General features: G+C 49.9%; 11 protein-coding genes across 11 annotated transcripts; 7 read left to right on the top strand and 4 right to left on the bottom strand.

Moving 5' to 3' along the window:
- Positions 1 to 71: 71 nt before the first annotated feature.
- On the top strand, positions 72 to 1197 carry P153DRAFT_400538 (ribose 5-phosphate isomerase). The gene has a single exon (XM_033671833.1). The coding sequence runs from the start codon at positions 557 to 559 to the stop codon at positions 1070 to 1072; it is 516 nt and encodes a 171-aa protein (XP_033519430.1). The 5' UTR covers positions 72 to 556; the 3' UTR covers positions 1073 to 1197.
- On the top strand, positions 150 to 500 carry P153DRAFT_389893 (uncharacterized protein; the record flags this gene model as incomplete). The annotated part of the gene is made up of 1 exon (XM_033670879.1): positions 150 to 500. One exon carries the CDS (start codon positions 150 to 152, stop codon positions 498 to 500), a length of 351 nt encoding a protein of 116 aa, XP_033519431.1.
- A 57-nt stretch (positions 1198 to 1254) lies between the features above and the next one.
- P153DRAFT_379111 (Rhodanese-like protein) lies at positions 1255 to 1695 on the bottom strand (the record flags this gene model as incomplete). The annotated part of the gene is made up of 1 exon (XM_033669846.1): positions 1255 to 1695. One exon carries the CDS (start codon positions 1693 to 1695, stop codon positions 1255 to 1257), a length of 441 nt encoding a protein of 146 aa, XP_033519429.1.
- Positions 1696 to 2009: 314 nt separating this feature from the next.
- P153DRAFT_379110 (thioredoxin-like protein) lies at positions 2010 to 4256 on the bottom strand (the record flags this gene model as incomplete). The annotated part of the gene is made up of 3 exons (XM_033669845.1): positions 2010 to 2351; positions 2398 to 4003; positions 4054 to 4256. The coding sequence occupies 3 exons, from the start codon at positions 4254 to 4256 to the stop codon at positions 2010 to 2012; spliced, it is 2151 nt and encodes a 716-aa protein (XP_033519428.1).
- A 276-nt stretch (positions 4257 to 4532) lies between these two features.
- On the top strand, positions 4533 to 5442 carry P153DRAFT_370355 (uncharacterized protein). Its single transcript, XM_033669022.1, has 3 exons — positions 4533 to 5092; positions 5145 to 5249; positions 5299 to 5442. Exons 1-3 carry the CDS (start codon positions 4557 to 4559, stop codon positions 5384 to 5386), a joined length of 729 nt encoding a protein of 242 aa, XP_033519427.1. The 5' UTR covers positions 4533 to 4556; the 3' UTR covers positions 5387 to 5442.
- Positions 5443 to 5655: 213 nt separating this feature from the next.
- Positions 5656 to 6075, bottom strand: P153DRAFT_389888 (uncharacterized protein; the record flags this gene model as incomplete). Its single annotated transcript, XM_033670878.1, has 1 exon — positions 5656 to 6075. One exon carries the CDS (start codon positions 6073 to 6075, stop codon positions 5656 to 5658), a length of 420 nt encoding a protein of 139 aa, XP_033519426.1.
- Positions 6076 to 9306: 3231 nt separating this feature from the next.
- Positions 9307 to 12330, top strand: P153DRAFT_379108 (uncharacterized protein; the record flags this gene model as incomplete). Its single annotated transcript, XM_033669844.1, has 4 exons — positions 9307 to 9904; positions 9952 to 10668; positions 10732 to 11772; positions 11828 to 12330. The coding sequence occupies 4 exons, from the start codon at positions 9307 to 9309 to the stop codon at positions 12328 to 12330; spliced, it is 2859 nt and encodes a 952-aa protein (XP_033519425.1).
- Positions 12331 to 13436: 1106 nt separating this feature from the next.
- Positions 13437 to 14900, top strand: P153DRAFT_118389 (uncharacterized protein). The gene is made up of 3 exons (XM_033661958.1): positions 13437 to 14008; positions 14061 to 14721; positions 14780 to 14900. The coding sequence occupies exons 1-3, from the start codon at positions 13587 to 13589 to the stop codon at positions 14846 to 14848; spliced, it is 1152 nt and encodes a 383-aa protein (XP_033519424.1). The 5' UTR covers positions 13437 to 13586; the 3' UTR covers positions 14849 to 14900.
- Positions 14901 to 15714: 814 nt separating this feature from the next.
- On the bottom strand, positions 15715 to 16516 carry P153DRAFT_300866 (uncharacterized protein; the record flags this gene model as incomplete). The annotated part of the gene is made up of 3 exons (XM_033664351.1): positions 15715 to 15821; positions 15882 to 16141; positions 16194 to 16516. 3 exons carry the CDS (start codon positions 16514 to 16516, stop codon positions 15715 to 15717), a joined length of 690 nt encoding a protein of 229 aa, XP_033519423.1.
- A 288-nt stretch (positions 16517 to 16804) lies between these two features.
- Positions 16805 to 17694, top strand: P153DRAFT_426055 (AMFR protein-like protein). Its single transcript, XM_033672584.1, has 2 exons — positions 16805 to 17264; positions 17315 to 17694. The coding sequence occupies exons 1-2, from the start codon at positions 16992 to 16994 to the stop codon at positions 17606 to 17608; spliced, it is 567 nt and encodes a 188-aa protein (XP_033519422.1). The 5' UTR covers positions 16805 to 16991; the 3' UTR covers positions 17609 to 17694.
- Positions 17695 to 20582: 2888 nt separating this feature from the next.
- On the top strand, positions 20583 to 22720 carry P153DRAFT_400528 (uncharacterized protein; the record flags this gene model as incomplete). Its single annotated transcript, XM_033671832.1, has 1 exon — positions 20583 to 22720. Exon 1 carries the CDS (start codon positions 20780 to 20782, stop codon positions 22718 to 22720), a length of 1941 nt encoding a protein of 646 aa, XP_033519421.1. The 5' UTR covers positions 20583 to 20779.
- Between the last annotated feature and the right edge of the window lie 146 nt (positions 22721 to 22866).

Here is a 22866-nt window from a genome sequence, read left to right as displayed (position 1 = left end):
CCCCAAGCTGGCCCTGCCCCACCGGCATACCCAAACCAGCCGATCTCCGCTCTCCCCGCATTCTCCTGCATCAACCACTCCCTCACACCCACCCGACGCCATCACGCGCCCGTATATGAACCAGCAGCAGCCCGATCCCCGTATCCACAATGACACCCCCAAAGCGCGCCCTCTTCTCGCTAAACCTCGATTCCGACATCGACCACCTCCGGCAGCGAATCGAAGAGCGCAATCTAGACGGCAGCGAGAAGCCCAAGATCATCGAAACGAGAGGGCACTCGGATCTGAGTTTCGTAGGGAAGCCGATTGAGAATATCGTGAACAAGGCCGTGGATAGCGTGGTTGACGGGACGGGCAAGACGGTTCGCTCGGTCGACGGTGACATCACGTATTCGCATAGTGAGACGCGGAATAGCAACGGCAAGGCGGTCAAGGTCTCGAGCAGCAACTCGAAGAAAGGGAGGAGCATCTGGGAGAAATACGATACCTCGGAGCTTTAGAGGCGCGCGGGGAACTATACTCGAATCACGTTGACCCGACTCGACTCGACTTCACAATGCCTTCCGACCCCTCCCCCCTTCGCATAGCAATCGGGTGCGACGACGCGGGCATCTCGTACAAAAACGCCATCAAAGCCGACCTCGAGGCCTCGGCGCTCGTCTCCAGCATAACAGACGTCGGCGTCGTCGAATCGTCTGACAAAACAGCATACCCGCACGTGGCCGTCGACGCGGCGAAACTCGTCGCAGACGGCAAGGCGGACAGGGCGCTGCTGATCTGCGGCACGGGGCTGGGCGTCGCCATCTCCGCGAACAAAGTGCCTGGTATCCGGGCCGTGACGGCGCATGATAGTTTCAGCGTGGAGAGGGCGGTGCTGAGCAATGATGCGCAGGTGCTGTGTATGGGCGAGAGGGTTGTGGGGATTGAGTTGGCGAGACGGTTGGTTAAGGAGTGGTTGGGGTATCGGTTTGATAAGGGGGGCGCGAGTGCGAAGAAGGTGGATGCTATTATGGAGCTGGAGAGGGCTAATTATGAGGGTTTGAGTCGCGAGAAGGAGGGCGCGAGGTGTTAGGGCGTGTAGTTGTTGGATGATAGGGAGAAAAGTCCATGTTTCGTAATCGTGATTGATGTTATGGATTGTATGGCTTTTGTTCCACGTTTGTGTAGTCGTGTCCATTGCTGCGTAACAAAGTGTAGATATCGTCGTTATAAACCACATCACCCACTTCCCCTCGTCCCCCACCCCCACCCTCCTCACTCCCAAAGATCCTTCTGAAACCCCTCCGTCAACCGCTCATCCTCCCCATACTTCTCCTGCCACTCCCCAAACCCACCCCTCAGCACCAGCACCTTCTGCTCCTTACCCTCCTTCCCCTCCCCACCACCACCAATTAGCCTCTCCCTCTCCCTCAAGTACCTCAACGCCGCACTCGGCCCCCGCTGCTGACTCAACGCGCAGTGAAAAACCACAACCTCCTTGTCGCGCAACGTGCGAATCAGATCCGGCGTCTTGTAGTCCAGCTGGCTGCTGGGCACCCACGTCGAGCCGCGGATATGCCCGCCGATGTGGTCGCCGTCGCGCACGTCGATTACGGCTGTGTTGGCGGGCAGGGGCGTGGTGGGCGAGGCTTTTATTGCGGCGGCGAGGTCGTCGCGCGAGATGTAGGTTAGGTTTGCGAGGGTGAGGGACGACATTGCTCGGTTGGTGAGGGGTGGTGGAGTGTGTGTTTGGACTTGGACTTGGGGCTTGGGTCTTGGTGGTGGGGTACGCGTGGAGGGGTTGTTGTTGCGCGAGGGCACGTGGGGACGGGTTGTGTGGGTATTTTGAACGGAGTGCGTAGCGTGAGTGGTATCTTTGGTAGGGTATGTAGAAAAGGTCATGATGTCTCATGTGCATGTCTATTGCGCCGCGCTATTTACGAGTATAGGAAATGATGTACAAGAAAGCAAAACCCCATAAACATGATGCGTTTACGCCACGTCAACGCCGTTGTCAAGCCGTTTCTCGTTTAGTCGTGTTTCGAGAGCCCATTGTTGCTCACGCCCAACAACCCTTCCTTTTCTCCTACTTGGAAGAAAGCTCCGGTATTACCAAACACCCTCCTCCTTGTCCTCGACCTGCCGAACAAGGTCGCAGCCACGATAAATACAATCATCATACCCACGGCCACGATCGGATGACCGCCGCAGAAACGGCGGACGGACAAGTAGAAGCTCTGGAAGGTGCCTGCCGTCGATTTGGAAGGGATCTTGGGCGGGTTGGCAGTGACTTTGTTGATGGTTTCGAGGATGGAGGATCGACTTGGGCGGATGGGTTCGCCGGATATGGTGACGTCCCAGTAGCGGCGGTTCTATCAAAGTCAATATCATACATGAAGGCAGTACGGACACACTTACATCTTCATCATTGATGATGACCTTCTCGCCGTCCTTCACATCAACGCCATACGTGGTCCTTACCCAGCGTTCCCAGAAAACGCCATCGACCCAGGCAAATCCAACCTGCCTACGCTCAATCTCATTCATGTCGATGCGAATACTCTTTGCGTTCCTGAGTGATCTCTCATCATCCTTGTCTTCTGCCTCTTCAATACGCAACTGCTTTGCGTCGCGCAGTTCTTGTCGTTCAAGTTGGAACATGTTGTCTTGTCTCTCGATCCATTCAAGCGCCGCGCTCTTCATCTCTCGCTTGGAGAGAATGAATTCGTCAGATCGATCTCTACTTAGGATACCTAGCACGACAAGTTTGCCGGCCATGATCTCATGCGCGTTGGAAGATGTCATCTCAGGAACAATGGGCAGCCAGACGGACTTCATCCAGGTGAGCACCTTTTTGGAGTCGCGCATCTCGTTGGGAGTGATAGGTGGGTAGTATGTAGGCTTTCCGTCCCGCGCCACCATCAATCGGGGCCAGGTTGAGATCTTGAAGCGCTCGGACATGGCTTTGTCGTCCGTCTTGACCAATTTGGCGTGGCCGACCATGCTGAGGGTCAACCGTTCCAGCGCCTGGAAATCCTCAGACGTGGTCGCAACGTCGTAGAAGTAGACAAAAATAACTTCTTCTGTCTCTTCCATTTTCTTGAAACTCGCAAGATCCACCTCAGGTACGCCTGAGCCGATCTCGGTTGCCTTGTCAGCATAGTCGAGCAGGTCACCAAGTCCTCGCAAGCCGTGGTACTCGATGCGCTCACCGCCGCGGAAAAACAGCATTGTGGGATACCCCTTGACGCCTGCATCCTTGCAAAGCCTCTTCTCGACGTCGCAGTTGACCTCTCCCACGTTGAGCTTTCCTTGCATATGACGAGCCATGTTCGACCAGGTTGGTGCTAGATCCTGGCAATGATGGCACCATGGCGCGTAGAACTTGATGAACCAAGGATCAAGCGTGTTGGTGACGACCTTTTGGAATTTCTCGGCGGTAAGCGCTTCTACGATGCCAGATGGGTTCGCAGACGACATGGGCTTCGCAGGCGTGGGCTTGGCTACCGCCTTGGATGGCACACTCTTGAGCGTTGTGCTGGATATTGCGCTGGATGTCGGCTTGACTTCAGCCTTATCTGTCTTGGCACCGCTCTCTTTCTCCTTGACTGCTTGTTCAGTCTCTGGGCCAACCTCGACAGATTTATCCCCAGCCTTGGGAAGTTTTGGGCCTCCCTCCTTGCGCGAGCCAGGTCGGATCGACTCTAAAAGCCCCTCGACCCACTTGCTCATTTCTTCCATGCTTTTTGCCCCCTTTTCCCTTTCCGTCTCTTTTCCGTCCACAAAGTATACCATGGTAGGGAAGTTGGCGATATCATGCGCCTTGCACACGTCCGCAAAGGCTACACAGTCGACCTTTGCAAACTTGAAATCGTAGTATCGCGTGAACGAGTTGAGGGAGTCGCCTTCGATGTCGCCCTTGGAGGCTAGGGGCTTCGACGTGTAGTAGAACTCGTATGCTGTCTGGTATGTAGGCTTGAAGTGCATGCAGTGCGGGCAGAATGGGGAGTAAAACTCCACGATCCTGTTCATCGTGTCAGTGCGGAAAAGGACCAGTTTGCGACAGTGCCGTACCAGTTTCCATGGCTGATACTCTTATCCAAGTCCTTTATCGTGAGCTGTGCCATGGGCGGTACTGTCTGGCCATTGAAGATGGTATCGGGTTCCTTGTCGTCCCAGTCATCGTCTGCATCTGCCTTCTTGGGGGTTGGCGTCTTTGCTGCAAGAGTGGATGCAATAGTCGCCAGCGACAGGAGAGAATAGAATATGGAGCGCATTGCGACGGGGCGGCGAGTTGCCCAGCAAGATGTGTTATGGGTACGATTAATCCAGCGAGAGGTAAGGAACGATCATCGGTGGTTTCTTGGAGTGTCGACGTGTTCCCAAGGCTGGCGTTGGTTAAGAGAGAGTGTGTGATATTGCTTCTGCGATGACCAAAAGATGCATATGTTGTCCCTGACTCCTGTGGCCACAGGGATCTGCGTCTAGCGCCAACTGGCTGGCGCAACCACAATTGATGGCATCACCACGCCGCCCACCCATTGCGCCGCAACCCCCCACTCACCACTCCCGCAACCATGAGGGCAGCTGTACGGCTTCTCGCCAGCATCAAGCCAGGCCAATTCCTCGAGCGCGGCGCTCCGACCGGCCTGACGGGCCTCCTCACACACCCGTCGCCGCGCTCGACGCTGCTCTACCACTACAACTCGACGCTCGACAAACTCAAGCAGATCCCCGAGTCCTCCGTCTACCGCCAGTCCGTTGAGGGGCTGACCAAGCACCGCCTTCAAGTTATCGAGTCTACGAAGCCGAAGGGATGGGACGACTGGCAGGAGAAGATTCAGATGCAGGTCGACAACGACCCGGAGGCATTCCAGAGCATCAGCACTTCGGGAGGAAACACCATTGTCCTACCAAAGAACAATGAAGTCGACCCCAGGACACGTGCGGCTGAGTGGGACGGCGAGATCCCAAGTACATTCCCAGAGGGCATCAGGTCGGAGAAATCGCGCTCCAAGTTCATTCCTAAAATGAAGGGTGATGTCAACTACACACCAGAGCGGTCAATCACCAAAATCAAGTTTGACCCGGAGCCGCAATACACTGCTGAAGCGTACGTCATCTACTTCTGAAGGTATATTGGCACGTGTGACTGATCAACGCAGCATCTCGGACTTGGAGAGCAGAATGGGTGCCGGTTTGATCGAAGAGGTCATCCAGGTCGCCGAAGGTGAGCACATGCTCGTAGACGAGATGGTTAAGAACAAAGTGTAGGCAATCCCCGAATTTCCTCCCATGATATGAGTTAACATCACACAGCTGGGAGCCGCTTGAAGAGCAGGCGCCAGAGGGCCAGTGGGCATACAATGAGCGTTCTTCCCACACTGGCACTACTCAAAAGCCATAGAGGAGATACGCTTGAATTTGTGTGTAAATAGCAGAATGAACATTTCCACAACACCCAACCTTTGCAATTCCGTCCCTACTTTTGACATGTCATGTTACATTGACTTACTCCACCCCGCCTTGGCTGTTGAGAACTCCCCACAACCCAAGCTCTACACTTGAAACACTTTCACACTAGAAATAGCACATCCCAGTTCCCTGACCATCCCATATTCCCGCTTCCTAATTCCCGCCAGCCTAACGCTGGAGTCTTCCCCTCATCTTTGAACCTCATTTCTCCACACCCCCTACCTCGCCTTCCCCTCTCAATCCCTCTAGCCTTAACATGTTCCTCTTCCCCAGAATCCTCACCGTATTGCTCCTCTCAATATCCGCCATGCTCTCCCAATTCGCGATCCTCGACAGCGTCCCATCGCGATTGACTACTAGTGGGCCCAGGTGATCCAGTTTGACGCCTTGCCCGTTGACGTTGAGCTTGTGGGTCGCCGTGCTGGGTTCTGGGAGGGTTAGGGGTGCTGTCGTGTCTGGGTCTGTGGTTGGGGGAGCGGTTTGTTGCGGTTGGGTTTGGGGCTGGGAGGAGGGCGTGCTGGGCGACGCTTTGTTTGAGGGTGTGGACATTTTGCGCAGGAGGGGTGTAAGGTGGGTGTGTGGGCGGGTGAGTTGCTTGCGCAGGAGGCTTGAGGGGATCATGAGTGTGTATTTAGTGAGATGAATATGTTGTCGCGTTTGTGGTAAATGGGTGAGTGTAATGGCGCATGGAAACTTCTTTTCTTCTAGAAAGCTCTACGGCCGTCTACGTTGGAGTGTTGGCTTGAATGTCCACATAATGCCATGTCAACCTCTCTGAGAAGACGACTACAGCATGAGATGATGTTTTGACTTGAAACCCAAATCAATGTTGTTGTGGACGATAGCTAAAATTGGGTGCATTTCAAACTTTGCTTTGAGTCGCCAGATCGCAGTCACACGATGTCGACATCAGGTAACACGTCTTGTTTCACATTCTACAGCCTACCTCAGCATCGCTTTAATATAAAAACTTTCGCAGCTTCACTAGCCATGCGACAATGTCCTAAAGGGCAACCAAAATGCGAAACAACGTCCGGTTCTTCCATCGGACAAGACAGATCCCCAGCCACTCATGCCACTCACTCGCTTACACTCGGCCAAAATGTATGGAAGGCGCAACAAGCGCAATCTCACCGCTTGACGGCCGGACTCTTCAAAAAAATGGTGTACGTGATGCCAATCAAGTTTATCACGCCACCTGCTGCACGACATCGCTGGCCTCGCCGCACCTTCTGCGTTGGCTTGTCCCCTGCTGCGTGATGGCGGGAATGCGTGTCAAAAGAGGGGCATTCTACCCAGCCGAAATCTTGCTGGGCCCCCAATTCGGCTGCGTAACCGTGGTGGGACTGAGCTTATTCTGACTTCCATGATCAGCTCGTCGGTGGTCTTTGAGCTTTTTCATTTGCGCAAAAGCCTCAAGTCAGGCGCGGAAGGTTTTGTGACGTGTCCTAAACACAGTCCAGCTTCGGGAGGTATTTGCGACACGGCATTTGGGTGCTCGACGCTGCGTGTAAAGAGAAAGCTCCGAGACGTGCATTGTGCACGGCGGAGTGGAGCGGAAAACACGTGGAATCTTGGGGGCTCCTGCACGCTATTATGTGCGCGGTGCTTGCGTCCATTCATGGCAGTCCTTCATCACCGAGTGCAGGTCATGCCTCGAAGAAATTTTCGATGCATCATCTGGTCGGGGACGCTTCCTCTTCGGACGGCTTGCCGCGGCCATTGATAGTCGACAAGACGGATGTTACTCGACAATCGCCAAGCCAGACTGCAACCCAAGTACAGTCGATGTGCAATCAGGATGAGAGCCATGGATGAGGATGCACTCGCTTATGCGCAAAAGCCGAAAGCAAGCTGCAGGGAAATCTTGCAACATCTTGACAGCTACATGTAGGGTTAGTGTAAGGGTTGTGTGTCTTTAACTGTTACAAGCATGCGCTCACACAGTGTGGCATTGAGTCAGCAATGTAGCCGGCATGCCGTATCTGGATTCCCTCAATGTCAGCGCCTGTGGCTGGAAAGAATCACACTAGTCAGTTCCTTATGCCCGGCGATGAAACCGAGCGCACGTCCGGTGAGCACTTTGTTTAATTTCATCTACAGCCTCATTTGCACTATGTTTCCGGATATGTTCATCACGGCGTCGCAGACTCGGTGAGTCTTGCCAGCGAGTCCTATCTATTTAGTATCGGCTGGAAAGGTCAACCTTGGTTGGACTAGACGTGACGTAGGATGTCGAAATCAGCCGACAGGGGACCCCTGCTCAATAGCAACGGTACTCCGTTTAATCTTCGGCTCTGATCCTATGGGTTCATCCCTCGAATAAGGTTATTGAATTGCAGACTGGAGATGTTGTGCTGTCAAGCCGGGACAGCACCCGTCGCAGAGCACAAAAGAGATAGGGTGAATGCGCAATACGATGGACGTGCCAACGATGGCATTGTTGAATTCTAGCTCATCCACTTGGCTTAGGTAGGGCCTTCTTGTGGATGAGACCCTGGCAAGCCACAACCGCCAGCGCTGGCCTCACGCACGACGACGCTCGGATGAGTTGCTCATAGCCGCTGCTCTTCCGATCGGATGCAAATATGCAAATTCTGTGCTGCTTGCATAAGACGGCCAGGCACAAGTTGGCGTGCTGAAAGCACGAAAAACAGGAGGTGGTCCGGCAATGCTGTGCTCGCAGAAGTGATGATGGAGGGGCGTTATGAGTGATGAGGCTCTTTCCTTATCGATTACTTTGGTGCACCCTAGACTAAGATGCCTAAGATGCCGCTCTGAAACCGCGTGCACGGTGAGGCATCGCTTGACAGATGGCCGAATCTCAACGGATGTGCTGGAGCTGATCTGGCCGTGACTCGAGAGCGCAAGCAGCGCGTATGTCTGAATTAATGCTGAGCGATGGTGTGAACAAACGGGCAGTGTGCAGGTGCTAGTGAACCAAACTGGCTCTCGGCGGAAAAAAAGCACTACGAGAGAGCAGCTTCACGTGTTGGTCGTCATTCCGAGTTCCCGTCCGTGGCTTTCCCTCCTGCCCTCACCTCCCCCAGCATAACTAGGTAAGTCAGCCCAGCACGCACGACCGACAAATCCTGCGAGCCACTCGCCTCACCCCCGTCGACCAGCCTCTCATCTTCGTCACGCTATTCCTACAGGTAACATCTGCTCCGACAAAACCTCCGGCAAACTCCGGCGTCAAGCAGGGCGGAAACAAGAATTGCGTGTGCGGACATCGGGCGCGCTGGTGCTGCAACGCAGTCGCTCAATTTTTCGCCGCGTCTAAGATCTGATCTCGACCCCTCCTCACACGCTGCTCCAAATACCAAACAACTTTTGCTCGTGGGTCTCCTGTACCTGCCTCGTGCTTCGACTCTCCACTTGGGCTTTCCGCACTTTACCGCCTGAGGCTGAAGGTTGTGTGGGCCTCGATCTGCAGCAGTCCCTGGTCCCCTCGCGTGAAGTGCCGCGCCAGCCAACAGTCGTCGTCGACGGTAGCGCGACGAGAGTCTCTCATCGCATCACTGTTCGTTTCTCCGTACGCTCAGGCTGCCTCTGTCCCACCCTCCCCTCCTCTCTTCCCGCTGTGGGCACCTCGATTCTCCTCATCGAGTCGCTGTTGTTCACCGCGCACCGACTGCCCACCTCCGTCCCCCGCCCGGCTCCACAGACTTTCTTCGTGGGTCCCCGTTGCCCCGTCTCGACCCTCGTTGTGCTGCCCACCCAGCGCATTAGAAGCTGTCACGCGTCACTCGAACCTTGGGTTCGTCGAATGATATCGTCAACCGCAACATCAATTGGTCGCGCCTTCCTCACCACTACCTTCTGTGATATCGACAAAGCGGACGCCCAGACATGGACTCTTCGGACCGCTTCCGCCAGCCCGGACTGCAGCAGTACCAGTCGCTGAGCCAGAGCTACCAGAGCCAGCAGAACCAGCTCCCCACGCTGCCACCTCTCCAGCACAATGGCAGCCAGTTTCCTTCCATGTACGGTCACAACAGCAACCCACAGACGCCCCAGCCACACACGCCTGTGACGTCTGGCTCGAGTACCACGATCCCCTCGCTGCAACACCCACCGCTCCGGCCTATCCAGCCGTCGCCCTCCTCGTATCTGCCTATGACGTCGGCGTACTCACAGGCGCCGCTGCTTCCCACGGCGGCAGCCCACGCCAACGGTCACCAGCTCGGTCACCCGTCAGGCATGGGTCTGTCCCACGCTTCACTATACCCTCACCCCCCTGTTCTCGCCAACCAGGAGCCCGAGCCGGTGCATGTCGTCGGCCAACAGGGTCGTCGCGGCGTCCTGCCCACGCACCCTGGTCGGCCAGCTCCTGCTGTAGGCAAGACACCCACCACAGCTACCAAGAACGCCGAGGGCAAATATGAATGTCCCCACTGTAACAAAACATATCTGCACCTGAAGCACCTGAAGCGCCATCTTCTGCGACGTAAGTATTCCGTCTGCTACATGATGCCCACCTACTGACATTCGCAGACACGGGTGAGCGACCGTATCAATGCCATCTTTGCAAAGACACGTTCAGCCGAAGCGATATCCTGAAGCGTCACTTCCAAAAGTGTTCCATACGAAGGGGTAACCCGACTGGAGCAAACCATCTACAGCATGCGCAGGTGCATCTGCAGAAGAACAGGCCCCCAAGTGGCGCAGAGACCAACTCGTACCTGAACCACATTGGCGGCACTTCTATGCCATACCCTGCTCCGGCAAACTACGCTCTTGGTATGGCGCAGATGCCTACTGTGGGAGCTGACCAGTTCGGCAACGAACTGCCTTCCATGGCCAATCATCAGTCCCACCAATCGATGTCTGCGCGGACTTCGCGCTCGAACAGCTTGATCCGCCCTGGTAGTGGCATGGACGAGAACCGAAGGAGCATATCTGGAATGGACTTTGCAAGCTCAAGGGTGAACTTCAACGACTTCCGACCAAACGGCGTCCCCAATGGGTACGCACCGCAGCAGGATCAGAATGGTCCAGGCGCTACGAACCACTACAGCTACGATCAAGGCGCTGCAAATTCCGCTATGGCGCAAAACGGCATGCCGATCAAATCGGAGGGTGCTGATACGGCTTCCTATGGCGACTCGAACTTGCCCAACGTGGATGGAATCTCTAATGGCCAGGACAACTCATTGTGGCGGAATGGAGCGTTCAACGGAGATTCGAACTTTATGAATAACAGTACGGCAGGTCCTCCTTATCAACCCAAGGCTGGCGGCGTTCTGACTGTTCCTTCCATTTAGAACAACACAGATGATACACCAAATGATACCTTGTTCGCGCTGTATTCGAACACTTCCGGCTTCGTCGACACTTCCCCAATATCTAATAACTGGTTGCTCGGCCAATCTTCACCTGATCCCCTGCAACACAAAGCCGAGGCGCTTGTGACATTCTGCTTCCCTAACGCGCCCATGATTACTCCCGGATCGAACGAGGCTTTTGCTTGCGAAGCGCTCAAAAACATCATTACTGGAGACAACATGAAAACCTTTCTGCACCAATACAAGCACTTCCATTCCCACTGGCCACTCATTCACACTCCGACATTCGATCCCCTTTCTGCGAACGACGGACTTGTTTTATCTATGTGCTGCGTCGGCGCTGTTTATTCCAATAGGCTAGGCCCCAAGGAGGTCCGTTGGCTGATGGAGCTCGTCCGCTCGTCTGTTTTAAGAACATCGCAAGTCTACAAGCTGGTTACTCAAAATCAAATCGTCGATTCCAACCGTTTCTCACCAAGCGACATCGAAGAGCTCCAGGCGCTCTCACTTCTTACCAGTCTCTTTTTGTGGCACGGCGATCAAAGGCAGCGACAAAAGGGCCGGGAAGAGTTTTGGGCTCTCGCGAACATTGCACGACGTACCGGTCTGCTGCAGCCTCTTCCTCTAGAAAACCCTCAATCTAGCGCCTTCCACCAGCCCGGTCCTATCACTGCAGAGGGTGTTAACTCTTGGAATTGGATGTCTTGGGTTGACAACGAGAAACGGGCGAGGGTCATGTCATACATCTTCCTTATTGACGCTTGCTCTGTCATCTTCTTCAACGAGCAACCACAATTCGATGTCAACGAAATCAAGTCCACGCTACCTGCTGACGACGCAGCCTGGGATGCCAAGTCTGAGGAAGAGTGTGCGGGCGCTCTCGGCCTGAGAGGAGAAGCAGCGCAGGCAATGAATGCATCAGGAAGCAGACGACCAAAGCAGATGGGCATGGCGGAGGCTCTGGAATTCATGTTTGTGGGTGGACGTGGACGGTTCCCTGACCGCGGGACCAATGTGTTCGGAAAGTTCAGTAAGTGCAAATCTCGTGTCCGAACATTCATCGCAGGGCTAACATTCCCGTCCAGTCCTCATACATGCCATCCATGTTCAAATCTACAACGTCCAGCGCCAGATTCTGCAGCGAGTCTGTTCAAGCGGTACAAGCACACCTAAATCTCAGGGTGACGGCCCTGCTACTCCACCAAGCGGCATCAACGAGAAAGTTCAGCTATTGCTTCGACAGACTGTTACCGCTCTTGAACTATGGAAGACCTGCTGGGACATCGATCTTGCGCTTCAGTTCCCTCAAAACGAGCGTCGATTAGGTTTCTGCAGAGACGGTGTTCATTTCTACTTCCTTGCCCGCGTTTTTCTCCGGAATTCAAGACGGGAAGAGTGGGCAGCACCTGCAGATCTCCGTTGCCGGCATGTCTTCAATTTCCTGAAGCAGATCAGAGCCCATGTTGCTTCTGAATCCGCGCAGAAAGGCATTGATCTTGGATCGGTCACTACCATTGCCGACGATTACGGGATAGCCGACCTTACGCTTGACATGAAGTACTTGTTCACGCCTCTCCAGGACCCTTGAAGCCATCATCACCCAAACCAGCCTTTTCAACCAACCCCCCATCGTTACGGGATCGTATCAACACGCGATTCACGGATGCGATTCGTACTCAGCGCCATAACAAGGTATCATCAATGTATCATCTACCAACAATTCTAGAATTGCAACTTTTCTTTCTTCAGCCCAGCAGTTGCTGTGGCTCGCATTACAAAACGGAGTCCTTGGAGTTTATCAAAAATCAGAAAATTTTACAGCGGTCAAGTGTCCTGGACCAATGACAAAAGTATTCGGCGATGGTGTTCGTCGCTGTTTCGTGTGGCCTCAAATTCCTATCCGAAACAATCAGCATTAGACGTTTTTTCAACTTCACGGCGTGCATTGGCCCGGCGCAACAAATCTCACCCATTTTCGCGGTGTTGCGAACCATTAGATGGCGGCAAAGCATCACGGGTCCCATCGGCTGCTTCTTTCATCGTGGGAGCAGCGCAGATTAGAGTGTTCAGGGGAAAGTTTGGCTTGAGGTTCGGGTGTATGTGTACTCTGTTTTTCCTGTCATTGCATGGTGGCGTACATTTTGATTTGAGCAATTAGAATAGAAGATAGTCATAGGTGCTGGTGGAGTTGTGCTGCATGGAAGCCGCTCCTGCTAAAAGAAAACGTGAATAGTATTTTATTTGCTTTGCTAAGTGTTTTCTGTTGTCGAGTTGGTGATGTTGGAGACGATTGTGTTGAAGTGATGATAGTCTTTCGAAGCTGAAGAGTATTTGTGAATAGGGAGGGCGGCGCGACATGGGTGGATAGGTTGTATATTTTTCTATGGCAATTTGGAGATTCAGTAGGTAGTGTCTTTTATGATAAAGAATATCTTGATTCGCTCGTGGGGCATTGATTTTCTGACCCCATCCCATTCTTTCGGCTCCCTGTCTGTTAGCAGTTCCGTTGCCTCGATGCAATCTGGAAACACACTAATAGCATGAGTGAATGGTAGGCAGGTTACCATGATAGACACAGAGACAGCTTGCAAGGTGGAAATGAGCCTTTCTGGTTTCAGCCACCAGCCTGACCGGTCCGAGCTGTTTTTGGCCCCCATCTGCCCCCTTGGCATCTAATTCACCCACTGCCGTCCATGCGCATTTCAGCCTTGTCCGACGGTGGTAATTGTAGTGACAACAGTGGTGGCTGAGCTCCAGCCCGAGCGCGCGAGATGGGAATAACATAGATCATGGTGCGAAGAGATTCAGTCCTCTATCCCAACACACTCGTTTCAATTTGTCCAAATGGCCTTGGATGTCGCTGCTTCCATCATTGGAATCCTAGCAGCTGCGGGGAAGATTGCCGAAACGCTGGGACCTGTCATCTCTACCTTTCGGGACAGCACCAAACACGCCGCTATCATTTTCTCCGAAATCGATAACTCCAGGGCGATCTTGGGGGCGCTTCAGACGTTGTTTGTTGATTTGGATACCACGCCGAGGAGACGCAGGGCACTGATTCACGTCGATCAGTTGGTTGCCGCGCTCACTGATGGCGTACTCTTATTCTCCGAACTGGAGGCCCTTGTTGTCCGTCTAGATCATCCTGCTAAGAAGCTCATGGGTCGGTTACAGTGGGCATGGAATGACAAAGAGTTTGTAACGCTTGTGTCCAGGATACAATGCTTCAAGACTTCGATAAGCACCATGCTCAATATACTTCAGTGGTGAGTGTTCATTGGAGGCGTCCGCTACTAGAGAGGTATTGATACATGCCAGTGAATCCGACGCGGAAGCAAAGCGTGGCCAACAAGAACTTTTGGCCATCACTTCGGCCTTGTTGAGCAGTAACCTCGAGCTGTCAAGACGGATGGCACATCTTGAAACCTGCGTTGATGGAGGTGAGTCTACACTGGCAGTTCCGTCAGCCATGATCAGACCCGTCACACACGACAACGTGAGCATGAAATCAGAGAATACAGTCAAGAGGGTCCCAAAGATCCTATTCGATTCCGCCCGAGTATTCCAATTCGAGAACGACCTCAAAACCTCCAGGGTATATCGCAACGCGAACAGGAACACCGTAGACTTTTCATTCCGCAGTTCCATCGCACCGTCGCAAGCAAGGTCTGGTCTTTCTGACGTCAGTCTCTCTGATATCTCCGCGGTGGTTGTAATCGCTCTCCCGGTATCTTTTGGAGACGTCACCAACGTGCAGCACTATACTTTCGATCATTCCGTTGTTGGAAGAGCGAATCCCCACACATCGGAACAGGCATCCAGATGTGACCAGGATCCTCAGAAACGTACCTCAGGTTTGGCGGATTCCGTGGCGTTAACCTCCAAGGGATCGCGCAATCCACAGGTCATCGACAATCGGCCAAATAACAAATTCAGGAGAAGAATCAAGAGGACAACGGACGTCAATACCAACACAAAAGTAGGTGGTCTCAAACAATATGTGTCCATCCCATTCACACAAACTAACACTTTTGCAGTTCTCTCGAACAAGTACCCAGTATTCAGACGTCCAGACCAAGATCATATACGAGAACTTATGCTGGTAGACACGGCACAAATCCGCGGCGGAGTATTTTCATGAGAAAGATGATATTTTCAGGAACGGCCAGTTCAGTTCAGTCCAGTCCAGCGACATATGTTCCGGTAAAGTTAGATTTGGGGACCGCTCCATTCCATCCCGTGGGCATACGAATATCGCTTTTCATATAAAAAAAAGCCGACATGCCAAGCAGCGTGAAGGAGTGAGAATAGGGTTTGTAAAACGTTCTGGGCTTTTTGTGCATGGAGAGAACAACACGGAAGTGGTATTGCCGGGTTTTGCAGTGCTTTCAGGTCCCACATAAGCGTTCTTGCGCTTTTCTTTTTGTCTTCTCGGAACAGAACATGCACTACATGTGGGATCGCTTTTGTTTTCTGGTCGCAGGCACGCACTCCTCTCATAGTTGGCAGCCATACTGATTTATGATTTGGTGCGGGTATTCGAATCCATGAGTTCTGCGCCGAGCATTTTAAAAAATGAAGAAATTAGATGAACGAACAACACATGTTTTCTGAGTAAAACAATTTCGACTCTCCACAGCACATTAAACACCCGAGTGTAACTTTCAGTCCCAGAGACGCGCCTCACATATTCTTTTGGTGGTAGATTTTTGGCCGCCGACTCCACACATCCGTCAGAATTGAAGGGTTTTTGAGTAGAAGAAAAGAAGGTTGAAGGTGTAGAATGGGAGGAGGATGAGGTGGGAGAAGGATTGAACGTTTTATATGCAGAATCTACGGTGGGGCGTTTGTGTTGACGAATCAAAGTTCTAGTCGTGACCTATGTAATGGGTCAAACAAATCAAACTCAAAAATTCGCATCACGAGTGAAGAACATAGCGGTTTTGAGTAAAAGATTGCCGATATATGACGCTCAGGGCAGCCAGGCCCAAGTCACAAGCACTCTACCTAGATCCTCATTCGCCACCTTCTTGAACATAGCCGGGCTGACGTCTAAATCAGTGGGCGCGCATCCAGTGCCTGTTGAAGGGTTAGCGGTTCCTCTTTACGCATGACTTTAAAGTTAGAAGGAATACTTACACCTATCCACTACAGTTACATCAATGCTAACCGACTTGCCAGTCTGTTCATTCACTCTCGTCGCCCTGATCTTGCGCCCACACAGTGGATTCTGGTTCGGATCACTTCCCGCTTGCACTGCGTCGAATGTGTAGTGCGAGATAGAGACTATTGCGTCGTTATCTGTCGAGTCCACACCACATGCTCCAAGGCCAGGGCCGTAGTATGTTAGATCACCGGTGTAAGTCTCTGCGCCATTGGGTAGGGGAAGGTTCTGAGTCCTAAATATAGCAGTCAGTATAGAATCACGAAGCGCTAGTGTGGAAGAAGTACTTTGACTTTCCTGACAGGCCGACGGCAAGTCCAATGATGAGCGCCAAAAGACAGAGGAACACAGCAACAGCAATGATTAGGAAAGTACGACGACTGCGACCCAGGTAGCGTTTGTGCGGCGGAAGAACGCGATCGAAGCGATCTGACATGGCCCATCTTGTCGCACTTGCGCCGACGCCCAATTGGACTGGCTTCCTTTTCGTGTGCGCTCCGTCTGGAATGTCCCAGCCCGAGCCCGGTACGCTGCTCTGCGTCTCCATCTCTTGCGTGTACGCTGGAGGTGGTCCTGCCACTTCCTTCCGGTGTATATCTGGCGCGCTCATGGTTGCATGTACTTGGGCGCGTAAAGTGACAAGCTGATTGTATGTATGTACGGGTATCACAAAAACAAAAGGGTATCAGAGCATTATAGAGTACAGAAACCAAAGAGTGGCAGCCTGAGCAGTCAGATATCCGGCATTATCGTCGTATGCCGTGTGTCGCAGAGAGTGGTTGTGGATGTGGAGACTGAACCAGTGGGGATCAAGCAGAGCAGAGTGATAGTCAGGAAAGGGTCCAAACTAGCCTATCCCTAGCGTGATTCGGAGATATAACGCATCAACAAAAGGTAACGTAATGTCAACCATCTTCTCGCTCTCTTCGTATCCTCACTCGCGTTGCGCAGCGCAAAAACGGACTCGCACGTATCTCCCGCCGAGGGACAGCTTTCATCTTGCCCAAGACTCCAACTAAGCTCGAAAACCTCTTCGCCATATCTCGGAACTCTTCCGAGCCCTCACCTCCACACAATCCGCCACCATGGCAGAGCAAAGCATAAACATACCGCAAGTGCTAGTCTTTATTGTTGTCACCTTTCTCGCCGTACGATGGTACTTTAGCAAGCCATCGACTGCGGGCACACAACCGGTCGCCCACCGCCCCGCCGTGCGCATAAACCCAGCGCAGATAGACCAGGTCGCGCAGATGTTCCCGCAGCTGAGCAGGAGGGATATTGCCTGGGACTTGCAGAGGAACGGCGGGAATGCGGCGGCGACGACAGAGAGGGTGTTAGGGGGACGGGGGCTGGATACTGTAAGTACTCCAAGTAGGAATCTCTGTACAATTTGGCTGATCTGTTCCAGGCACCGCCATCATTCAACCTCCCTGCGCCAAGATCGACTGCTGCGCCAGCGCGAACAGTAACAGCCGCTGCGAAGCCTGGACATCCTGATCTCATAACGCGGTACAATCTATCAACCAAGGTGGGACAGCCCTCGGCGCCTGTGGAGGATGAAGAAAAGCCCAAGACGAAGGCGTGGAGTCAGGACAGAGACGAGAGACAGGCGAACTTGCGAAGAAGGAGAGAAGAGATGATCCTGGCGGCGAGACGGAAGCTGGAAGAGAAGGAGAAGGCTTCGGGTGCTGCTGTCGCCTGAGGAGGCTATGTAGAGCATCTTCGAGCGGTACAGTGAGCTTATACATTAACATATTCTAAATCGCCGAAGCAATTCATACGCATACCAATAATCTTAGCACCTGCGTCAATTGACATGTGCATCTCGTATCATGTAATTCTACCTGAGCAAAAGTCACAACACCCATACTTCGTGACTAGCTTGGAATACCCGAAAGGGTCCCATTCCAGGCAACTCTCATCCTGCACTTAATACTCGGCCCCTACCGGCTCGCAAGCTCAGGATTTGGAAAATCCGGCCGTGCAGAGCACAGCCCTCCTAGCTTAACAATAATTACAACCTTAACAATTTTAAAACTTACACATTATACTATTATTATAATAATGCTATATTTTTTATTTCTAAATAAGCTAAATTACTATAAATATACATTATATTTTATCTAAAACCTTAAATTATACTACTATAGTAGTAACTATTAATAAAGCTATTATTACGCTTTTTTAAATAAATAACCTAAATATTAAGAACTATTATAAAGCCTATAAACTACTATATTAATATATTTTATAGGCCTATTAAGGTAGTAATAACTACTTTATAAGATCTATAGTTAACTAATAAAAGCTATTAAAGAAGTAAAACCTTACTTTTAAATACTTTCTTAATACTATTAATACTATTAGTTTTAATATATACTATAGCTTTATTACTACCTAGGCTAATACTCTTCTTAATAAGGCCTATAGTAGTATTAATAAATACGCTCTTACTATTAGTAAAAACTAAGTAATATACTAGCTTAAAAAGTACCTAAAGTATAAGTATATTAAAGTAATACTAATAGAAATAAAGTATAAGCTTACCTAGTAGCCTAAAAGCCTTTAGTAATAGTTTATAATACTTTATAATATTATTAATAGTAAAGCTATTATACCTAAGAATATATAAAATATAAATAAAACTAGCTACTATATTAGTATTACTAAGAACTAGTATATTTATATATATAACTATAAGTAAATTATTATCTTTTATACTAATAACTATAAGCTTATTACCCTTATAAAGGCTATCTCTACTACTAGAAATATAATAAAGCCTATAGTTATTATTAAGGCTATAACGCTACTTAAGTACTAGGTATAAAACTTACTTAATAGGTACCTTATTACTATTACTAAAAGTAGTTATAGTAATAATAATATAAGCCTCTAGTAGCTTTAGTACTTTAATAAAATAATATACCTATACTAGTAAAGTAAGTAGCTACTTTTTATCCTTAATAGCTATAGCTTTTACTATACCTATAAGTTTATAAACTATACTACTACTTATAAGATTTAGCTATTTACGCTTTTTCTATACCTAATATATATTCTTTAGCTACTTAATATAGGCTACTTTTAACCTTTTAAATAGTACTATAACTATATCCTAGACTATACTACTTATACTAGTACTATAAATATTAATAAAGTAAATTTTTTCTTTATAATAGTAGGCGTATAGTATAATATATTTAAAATAGAAATAATTTAAAGTAGCTAGTAGTATACTAGTTTATACTTATAAAATCTTAATATAGTAATAGTATAGCTTAAGTAGTATAAAAATATTAGTAGTAATAAAAAAAAGCTTAATAGTAAGCCTATCTACTATAGCTAGCCTACTATACTTAACTTAAAACTAGTAAAGGTTAAAATAAAGCTAACTCTAAGTAAGTTAAGTACTTATAAGTCTTATAACTAGGTATATATACTACTACTATAGGCTTAAGTTAAGCCTAGTAAAGCTTTAAAAATACTTTTATAAAATACTTTACTACTAAAGCTATTTTAAGTTAAGCCTTATACTATTTAATAAGTAAAAGAGTAGTACTCTATAGTTAAGTACTTACTATACTAGTACCTTTACTTTACTACTATTATACCTATTCTATACTATATAAAAAGCTTAGGTACTTTAGTATATATTATAAAAGGCTTAAAGTATAAGCTATTAACTACTAAAGTTACTAAGTATACCTATAATAAGCGCTACTAGTATAAATATTAAATAATTAATATTAAAAAGAGTTTTATTTATATAAAAGACTACTAAGTAATAATATAAAAGTATACTAAAAATATACTACTAGTAAAGAAGTAATAGTAGCTAGCTAAATAATAGTATAAGTTAGCTAAAATAGTTAATACTTTATACTCTAAGTACTCTACCTTATATAGTACTATATATAAGAGAAATAACTAGCTTAAATAATTAAACTATAAGGTATAACTATTTAATAGCTATAACTAATACCTACCTAAAAAGTTCTTTACCTACTATAAGCTATCTTAAGCTTACTTAAAGTATACTATAGCTATACTAATAATAACGTAATTAGTAGCTATTTAGGTAAATATAAATAAGCTAAATACTACCTAAGTTATACTTAATTTCTAGCGTAAAATAGACTTATATATACTTTACTATTAATAGAAGCCTTTAATAGCTTTTTAAGATTTAGCTAATTTAGTAATTAAAGAAGGCTATATACTAAATTTAAAAAAAAGCGTTCCTTAAGTAATAGTTAAGAAAAAAACCTAAGAAACTTAGCCTATATAGAAAACTATAATACAGCTAGTATAGTACCTTTATATAGTAGGTAGTAGCTTAAGCTTATCTAATAATTTAGACGTTAATAATATATTTAGGCAAGTTTCTAATTTTAAAATAAGTAAAGAATTACCTAATAAACTTACATAATTATTATCTACCTATAAATTACTATAAATTAGCAATAATATAGCTATTATATAAATTTATATAGTAGAGTACATTTTATTAAGTAAAATTATTAAGATAATAATTATTATTAAGCTAGGAGGGCTGTGCTCTGCACAGCTAAGTTCTTGAACTTTTTCAACGAAACCAGAAGGGGCCGAGTATCAGTCGAGGCTCAGTCGGTCGTTCGACTCGGATTCTCGGAAGTCTTGGCACTTCCGAACCAATGTTCATGACGCGTCACGCGGATATCAGAACACGGCTCTGTGTAGCTGCCCTCACTTCACTCTTCTTCTCCGTTTTTTCCCCCGGTAACCGATTGTAATGTCTAGTTTCACTTCTCACGTGTTGGCGTCCTAATATCCAGAGGCTTTGGTGCAAGTCTTGAATGCAACATCCTAGTGCTAGACGCTCACCAACCTTATGGCTGCTGTCTTCTCCTCTCTCGTACGACCGGCGAAACCCCGACGTGCTTCGTCAAGCAAAGACCAGGCGACAAGCTCTCCCCCATCTTTCAGTCGGGTCGACAGCGACGAACCCGATCTTCGCGACCTCAATGTCTCTCTCCAGGCCCTAACCGACATCTTTCCAGATGTACAACCAGAGGTCTTCCGTGAGATGCTGTCCTCGTTTAGTGAGGACAGCAGGCTGCAGGTCATAACGGAGACGCTGCTGAAGCATGGGCACAAGTGGGTGCGGGGCCGGTACAGGATGCCCGCCGAGCAGGAAGAGCAGCGGGAGACGGCGCAGAAGTACAAGTACCGGAAGGTTGATGATCCGAAAGATACACGGGGCGTACCACTCGCACTCGAGGACAAGTTCCGCTCCAAGCGGTACAAGGATGCGGCAAAGGAGGCGTTGTACCAGGAGTTCAAAGGCCTAAGCCATTCCACAGTCAAGGCGGTGCTGGCTGAATATAACTGGAGCTATACGCAGGCAAGACCTACACTGCTGGGACTTTCAAGTAAGAGTTGGAGGTCCAGCATCACAAACTTCCTGATGCGGCGAAAGGCACCGAGCACAAAAGACCACCCACTGCTTGTATGGACACCCGCCGATCTAAAGTCATACCGTCGAAGAACACCGCTGCTCCTCAAGACCAAATGCGATGAGCTGAACAAGGAGCTGTACGAGAGTCTTGTTGTGCCGGAGCTGGAGAAACAACGCCAAGAGCAGATGCAGCAGGACTTTGAGCTGGCGTTGAAGTGCAACGAGGAGCAGGCTGAAGAGGATGGCGAGATGTACGACTGCGAATGCTGTTTCATTCCAAACACGCTCCAGCAGATGTCAACGTGCGACATCGACGGGCACTACATCTGCTTCCGCTGCATACGACATGCCATCAACGCGGCGCTGTACGACCAAGGTTGGGCGCGCAACATCGACACGGAGCTCTGCACGTTGAAATGCATAGCCCCTGTGGCTGACGGTCTGGACAACTGCTCAGGATGTCTCCCACTCAGCTTTGTCAAGCGCGCACTCTTAGAGGAGCAAGACGGCGCAGACAACTTCACAAAACTCAACGAGCGATTCGCGAGCGACGCACTCATAAAGTCCCAACTCCCCCTCGTCCGCTGCCCCTTCTGCCCCTACGCCGAACTCGACGACCTAGCCCTCCCCTGCACAAACCTCTTCGCAAACCTCCGCCTCAAGCCCCGCCCCATAATCTACGCCTCCCTAGCCTTCGTCCCCTTCCTCGAACTACTCTGCCACAAAGCCACGCAAGCCTTCTTCTTCGCCGCAATCTTCCTCTACACCACCCTCGCCATCCTCTTCCGCTTCCCCATCCTCTCCCCCTTCCAATCCGCCCTCCGCCGCATCCACCTCAAACGCCGCGGCCTGCGCTTCCAATGCCTCTCCCCGACGTGCACACGTACCTCCTGCCTCGCCTGCGCAGCCCCCTGGCACGACCCACACACCTGCTTCTCCAGCCAGCTCACCTCGCTGCGCCTGACGCTCGAGCGCGCCACCACCGACGCAGTAAAGCGCACCTGTCCGCAGTGCAACCTCGGCTTCGTCAAAGCCGAGGGCTGCAACAAGCTCGTGTGTCTGTGCGGGTATTCCATGTGCTATGTTTGTCGCCAGGGGCTGGCTGAGGAGGGGTACCAGCATTTCTGCCAGCATTTTCGTGAGCGCCCTGGTGAAGTGTGTCGCGAGTGTAGGAAGTGCGATTTGTATCGCGTTGAGGATGAGGAGAGGGTGTTGCGGAGGGCGAAGGAGAGCGCGGAGGCGGAGTGGTGGGAGGGTCAGGGTGAGGGCGCGGGGGTGGGGTTGAAGGTTGAGGTTGGGAAGGGGAGGGGTGGTGGGAAGTGGAGGGATTGGGAGGGGTGGGTTGAGCGGGTGCTTGATTCTGTGCTGGTCTGATGGGATTGATTACTTGGGTTTTCGGGCGTTTTGGTTGGGATGGGATGGGGTTGGAGTTGGGATTGGGAATGCGAGGATAAGATGATATACCCCCCGACTCGCAGCACTCTGCTTACTCTATATTTACGCTGTTGTTATTCTACTCA

This window comes from Dothidotthia symphoricarpi, assembly GCF_010015815.1.
Source record: "Dothidotthia symphoricarpi CBS 119687 unplaced genomic scaffold P153scaffold_21, whole genome shotgun sequence".
In the NCBI taxonomy this organism is placed as follows: Eukaryota; Fungi; Ascomycota; class Dothideomycetes; order Pleosporales; family Dothidotthiaceae; genus Dothidotthia; species Dothidotthia symphoricarpi.
This window is presented reverse-complemented; position numbering and strand designations above follow the sequence as displayed.

Bases quoted from the DNA above. Each gene is read 5' to 3' on its own strand.
- P153DRAFT_400538 (XM_033671833.1), top strand. From the start codon at position 557: ATGCCTTCCGACCCCTCCCCCCTTCGCATAGCAATCGGGTGCGACGAC.
- P153DRAFT_426055 (XM_033672584.1), top strand. From the start codon at position 16,992: ATGGCAGAGCAAAGCATAAACATACCGCAAGTGCTAGTCTTTATTGTT. The intron at 17,265-17,314 runs GTAAGTACTCCA...GATCTGTTCCAG, and splicing joins GGGGACGGGGGCTGGATACT to GCACCGCCATCATTCAACCT.
- P153DRAFT_118389 (XM_033661958.1), top strand. From the start codon at position 13,587: ATGGCCTTGGATGTCGCTGCTTCCATCATTGGAATCCTAGCAGCTGCG. The intron at 14,009-14,060 runs GTGAGTGTTCAT...GATACATGCCAG, and splicing joins ATGCTCAATATACTTCAGTG to TGAATCCGACGCGGAAGCAA. The intron at 14,722-14,779 runs GTAGGTGGTCTC...ACACTTTTGCAG, and splicing joins ACGTCAATACCAACACAAAA to TTCTCTCGAACAAGTACCCA.
- P153DRAFT_370355 (XM_033669022.1), top strand. From the start codon at position 4,557: ATGAGGGCAGCTGTACGGCTTCTCGCCAGCATCAAGCCAGGCCAATTC. The intron at 5,093-5,144 runs GTACGTCATCTA...TGATCAACGCAG, and splicing joins CCGCAATACACTGCTGAAGC to CATCTCGGACTTGGAGAGCA. The intron at 5,250-5,298 runs GTAGGCAATCCC...AACATCACACAG, and splicing joins GAGATGGTTAAGAACAAAGT to CTGGGAGCCGCTTGAAGAGC.